At 37.3% G+C, this 6,000-nt stretch overlaps 1 protein-coding gene across 1 annotated transcript in view; it reads left to right on the forward strand.

Moving 5' to 3' along the window:
* Window positions 1-5,744, forward strand: part of HHIP (hedgehog interacting protein) — a 183,733-nt gene extending 177,989 nt beyond the window's left edge. Inside the window, exon 13 of the mRNA XM_077279270.1 lies at window positions 5,042-5,744. Coding sequence (XP_077135385.1) covers window positions 5,042-5,235 — 194 coding nt within the window. The 3' untranslated portion in view covers window positions 5,236-5,744. The remainder of the gene's footprint in view (window positions 1-5,041) is intronic.
* The last annotated feature ends 256 nt before the right edge of the window (window positions 5,745-6,000 follow it).

Below are 6,000 nucleotides of genomic sequence, written 5' to 3' on the forward strand. Positions count from 1 at the left end.
CTCCAAACACAACATGGCGTCCCATCTCAATTCCAGTCAATTTTGCATTGAAAAGTCAAATGGCGCTCCTTCCCTTCTGAGCTCTGCCCTGCGCCCAAACAATGGTTTACACCCACATATGGGGTATCAGTGTACTCAGGACAAACTGCACAACAATTTTTGGGGTCCAATTTCTTCTCTTACCCTTGGGAAAATAAAAAATTGGGGGTGAAAAGATCATTTTTGTGAAAAAATATGATTTTTTATTTTTACGGCTCTGCATTATAAACTTCTGTGAAGCACTTGTTGGGTCAAAGTGCTCAACACACATCTAGATAAGTTCCTTAAGGGGTCTACTTTCCAAAATGGTGTCACTCGTGGGGGGTTTCAATGTTTAGGCACATCAAGGGCTCTCTAAATGCAACATGGCGTCCCATCTCAATTCCAGTCAATTTTGCATTGAAAAGTCAAATGGCGCTCCTTCCCTTCCGAGCTCTGCCCTGCGCCCAAACAATGGTTTACACCCACATATGGGGTATCAGCGTACTCAGGACAAATTGCACAACAATTTTTGGGGTCCAATTTCTTCTCTCACCCTTGGGAAAATAAAAAATTGGGGGTGAAAAGATAATTTTTGTGAAAAAATATGATTTTTTATTTTTACGGCTCTGCATTATAAACTTCTGTAAAGCACTTGTTGGGTCAAAGTGCTCACCACACATCTAGATAAGTTCCTTAGGGGGTCTACTTTCCAAAATGGTGTCACTTGTTAGGGGTTTCAATGTTTAGGCATATCAGGGGCTCTCCAAATGCAACATGGCGTCCCATCTCAATTCCAGTCAATTTTGCATTGAAAAGTCAAATGGCGCTCCTTTGCTTCCAAGCTCTGCCATGCGCCCAAACTGTGGTTTACCCCCACATATGGGGTATCAGCGTACTCAGGACAAATTGTACAACAACTTTTGGGGTCTATTTTCTCCTGTTACCCTTGGTAAAATAAAACAAATTGGAGCTGAAATAAATTTTGTGTGAAAAAAAGTTAAATGTTCATTTTTATTTAAACATTCCAAAAATTCCTGTGAAACACCTGAAGGGTTAATAAACTTCTTGAAAGTGGTTTTGAGTACCTTGAGGGGTGCAGTTTTTAGAATGGTGTCACACTTGGGTATTTTCTATCATATAGACCCGTCAAAATGACTTCAAATGAGATGTGGTCCCTAAAAAAAAATGGTGTTGTAAAAATGAGAAATTGCTGGTCAACTTTTAACCCTTATAACTCCGTCACAAAAAAAAATTTTGGTTCCAAAATTGTGCTGATGTAAAGTAGACATGTGGGAAATGTTATTTATTAAGCATTTTGTGTGACATATGTCTGTGATTTAAGGGCATAAAAATTCAAAGTTGGAAAATTGCGAAATTTTCAAAATTTTCGCCAAATATTCGTTTTTTTCACAAATAAACACAAGTTATATCGAAGAAATTTTACCACTAACATGAAGTACAATATGTCACAAGAAAACAATGTCAGAATCGCCAAGATCCGTTGAAGCGTTCCAGAGTTATAACCTCATAAAGGGACAGTGGTCAGAATTGTAAAAATTGGCCCGGTCATTAACGTGCAAACCACCCTCGGGGCTTAAGGGGTTAACTCATTTACCACCTTGGGTTTTTCCTTTTGTTATGTTTTTGTTTTTTGCTCACCTTCTTCCCAGAGCCATAACATTTTTATTTTTCAGTCAATGTGGCCATGTGAAGGCTTGCTTTTTGCAGTAAGAATTGTACATTTGAATGACAACATTGAATTTACCATATAGTGTACTGGAAAATGGTAAAAAAAAAATTCCAAGTGTGGTGAAATTGCAAAAAAATGCAATGCCATAATTGTTTTTTTTTTTTACCATTTTCACAAAATGCTAAAACTAACCTGCCATTAGGATTCTCCAGGTCATTATGAGTTCACAGATAGAAAACATGCATAGGTTCCAAAGTTTGTAAAACTGCATTTTCTGATCAGTTAATTCCTTTTATATTTTGATAGATCGGGCATTTTTAAATGCGGCGATACCATATATGTGTATTTTTTATTTATTTTTTATTTTAACTGGGGCAAAAGGATGATGATTTTAACTTTTATAGTTTTTTTTATTTTGAAATACTTTTTTTTTTACTTTTCACATGTTTCAATAGTTTCTTCTATGCTACACATAGGGCTGTGACAGTGTTTTTTTTACCTAAAATACAAAGGAAATGTGTCATCTTTATCTTTAGGCCTTTTATAAAGGAAAGATACAGTACAGACCAAACGTTTGGACACACCTTCTCATTTAAAGATTTTTCTGTATTTTTATGACTATGAAAATTGTACATTCACACTGAAGGCATCAAAACTATGAATTAACACATGTGGAACTATATACTTAACAAAAAAGTGTGAAACAACTGAAGTTATGTCTTATATTCTAGGTTCTTCAAAGTAGCCACCTTTTGCTTTGATGACTGCTTTGCACATTCTTGGCATTCTCTTGATGAGCTTCAAGAGGTAGTCACCGGGAATGGTTTTCACTTCACAGGTGTGCCATGTCAGGTTTAATAAGTGGGATTTCTTGCCTTATAAATGGGGTTGGGACCATCAGTTGTGTTGAGCAGAAGTCTGGTGGATACACAGCTGATAGTCCTACTGAATAGACTGTTAGAATTTGTATTATGGCAAGAAAAAAGCAGCTAAGTAAAGAAAAACGAGTGGCCATCATTACTTTAAGAAATGAAGGTTAGTCAATCCAAAAAATTGGGAAAACTTTGAAAGTGTCCCCAAGTGCAGTGGCAAAACCATGAAGCGCTACAAAGAAACTGGCTCACATGAGGACCGCCCCAGGAAAGGAAGACCAAGAGTCACCTCTGCTTCTGAGGATAAGTTTATCTGAGTCACCAGCCTCAGAAATCACAGGTTAACAGCAGCTCAGATTAGAGACCAGGTCAATGCCACACAGAGTTCTAGCAGCAGACACATCTCTACAAAAACTGTTAAGAGGAGACTTTGTGCCTTCATAGTAAAAAAGCTGCTAGAAACCCACTGCTAAATACAGGCAACAAGCAGAAGAGACTTGTTTGGACTACAGAACACAAGGAATGGACATTAGACCAGTGGAAATCTGTGCTTTGGTCTGATTAGTCCAAATTTGAGATCTTTGATTTCAACCACCGTGTCTTTGTGCGGCACAGAAAAGGTGAACGGATGGACTCTACTTGCCTGGTTCCCACCGTGAAGCATGGAGGAGGAGATGTGATGTTGTGGGGGTGCTTTGCTGGTGACACTGTTAGGGATTTATTCAAAATTGAAGGCATACTGAACCAGTATGGCTACCACAGCATCTTGCAGCAGCATGCTATTCCATCCGGTTTGCATTTAGTTGGACCATCATTTATTTTTCAACAGGACAATGACCCCAAACACACCTCCAGGCTGTGTAAGGGCTATATGACCAAAAAGGAGAGTGATGGGGTGCTACACCAGATGACCTGGCCTCCACAGTCACCAGACCTGAACCCAATCGAGATGCTTTGGGGTGAGCTGGCAGCAGAGTGAAGGCAAAAGGGCCAATAAGTGCTAAGCATCTCTGGGAACTCCTTCAAGATTGTTGGAAGACCATTCCCGGTGACTACCTCTTGAAGCTCATCAAGAGAATGCCAAGAGTGTGCAAAGCAGTCATTAAAGCAAAAGGTGGCTACCTTGGAGAACCTAGAATATAAGACATATTTTCAGTTGTTTCACACTTTTTTGTTAAGTATATAATTCCACATGTGTTAATTCATAGTTTTGATGCCTTCAGTGTGAATGTACAATTTTCATAGTGATGAAAATACAGAAAAATCTTTAAAGGAGAAGGTGTGTCCAAACTTTTGGTCTGTACTGTACATATCTTGGTACCGTGTTAGCCAGTGGATAGAAAAATATTTAGAATTGAGCGTCCTCAGTGGTTGATACCTTTTAATGGCTAACTGAAATGATGGTAGCAAATTGCAAGCTTTGAAGACTATTCAGGTCTCTTTTCTATTAGTCTATGCCTGATGAAGAGACCTGAGTAGTCTCGAAAGCTTGCAATTTGTTACCATCTTTTCAGTTAGCCATTAAAAGGTATCAACCACTGAGGACTCTCAACTCTAAATATTGGGTCTTTTATAGAACATTTAATCTTCAACTTGCTTAAAAGTTCACAATAAAAAACTTTTATATGACATTGTAAGACGGTATCCCCACACAAGCTGGATCTCCACAAAGTGAAACAATACATTCTATCAGCAGTTTCATAGGCATCCCACCCAACCAAGTATCACCCTAATCTTTACTGAAACAAAACTCTGAAACAGCTGAATACAGATGGCTATACCTGGTTTGGTTGGTAGCCATAGTCATGCCACAAGACTATATAATGGGTCGGAAATAGACAGCTACCTATAAATAGCACTGGAGTGGCAGTTTTTTCTTTCTGAATGAGAGCTATCTAGCATTGCTCATAAGTCTCATTACACCAGCGAAACCTGCATAAGGTGATATAGACATCCAAAAAGCTTTGATTTTTAGAAATACAGCAAATGGAAGTCTACCTATGTGTGTTTGTCTTTTACCGATTTCCAACATGTGTACTTATTTGTACATAACGTGTTATGTTAATGAGTTATGTTTCTATACATCTTTGTGCTATGACAAGTATACATATCATGCAGCAGTTGGCATGGAATTTTGGAAGTTCAAGTGATGAGGAATTTAAGTCATGCAAATCATTTCCTCTAAATACGAGCTTCTTCTATGACTGTTGGTGCTACTTGCCCCCTGTAAAAGACTTAACATGATTATTCCTTCATGTTTTAATCAATTTTCCAATTATTAGATTGTCCCAGGATATTTTGGGCCTCATAAAACTTTTTTTGTGGGCGTTAGTGGAGGGTGCGTTCAATATAAGGGCTATGTTTGCTACATAAGAAGTAATGGAATGCATCATTTATTTTTTTGCAATGTTTTGGACCATTCTTATAAGTCTTATTTCAATTATTTTATTCCTTACAGCAAAATGTGAGCCAGCGTGTCGACATGGAGGTGTTTGCGTGAGGCCAAACAAGTGTTTATGTAAAAAAGGTTACCTGGGCCCACAGTGCGAGCAAGTGGATAGAAACATTCGGAGAGTGGCCAGGGCAGGTATTCTAGACCAGATCATTGATGTGACATCCTATTTGCTGGATCTTACCAGCTACATTGTATAGTTATCATGGACTGCTTGAATTTGTTCTAAACGGGCATTTATTTTTAAACCATGTAAATTAAACAAGCAAAAAGGACTTTGTAATTCTGCTCTAAATCCCTGTGTTTTAAAATATTTTTATTAATTTAAATATATTGTCCATAAAAGTGAGTTTGTGTGTGTAATTTATGAATATTTGAGTGTATATGTATGTGTGAAGATATAGACAATATTCATTTATTAAACATCCTGGTATTGTTAACACTGGCTGCGACAAGGTCATGTGAGCAAAATCATACCTTTGGTTGTCTCTAAAATAACATTAAAATAGTTATTTAGATTAAAATGTTTCATGTGTACAGTATTTCATTTGTATCTACCATGGGAGGGACAATTTTTCCTAAATCACTTTTGCTTTTTTATATTATTATCTCAGGTAATTGCATTTTTTTTTAGCTTTCACGGGTCATTTTACTATATTATAATAGTAATGCAAAAAGTATTCTTTGCAATAAACCTGTAACTGATATTATTACTTTTTTGATTGCTTGTTTATTTTCATTGTCAGATAATACTATGTGTTTTCTATACTACCAATGCGGGATAAATGTTAGTACACAGAGGGTGTGTTCACCCTCTGCAGTTGCTGAAAGTGGAGAAAATGCAAGAGCCCCTGCAAAGATTACAGAACAATTGCAATTTAATGGAAATCTGTAAGTAGGATCAGCAGTCCTAACCATATGGGCATGTAGGTCATAGGAAGCTGAATAAAATGATACCTGGATAT

Source organism: Ranitomeya variabilis, chromosome 1, assembly GCF_051348905.1.
Source record: "Ranitomeya variabilis isolate aRanVar5 chromosome 1, aRanVar5.hap1, whole genome shotgun sequence".
NCBI lineage: Eukaryota > Metazoa > Chordata > Amphibia > Anura > Dendrobatidae > Ranitomeya > Ranitomeya variabilis.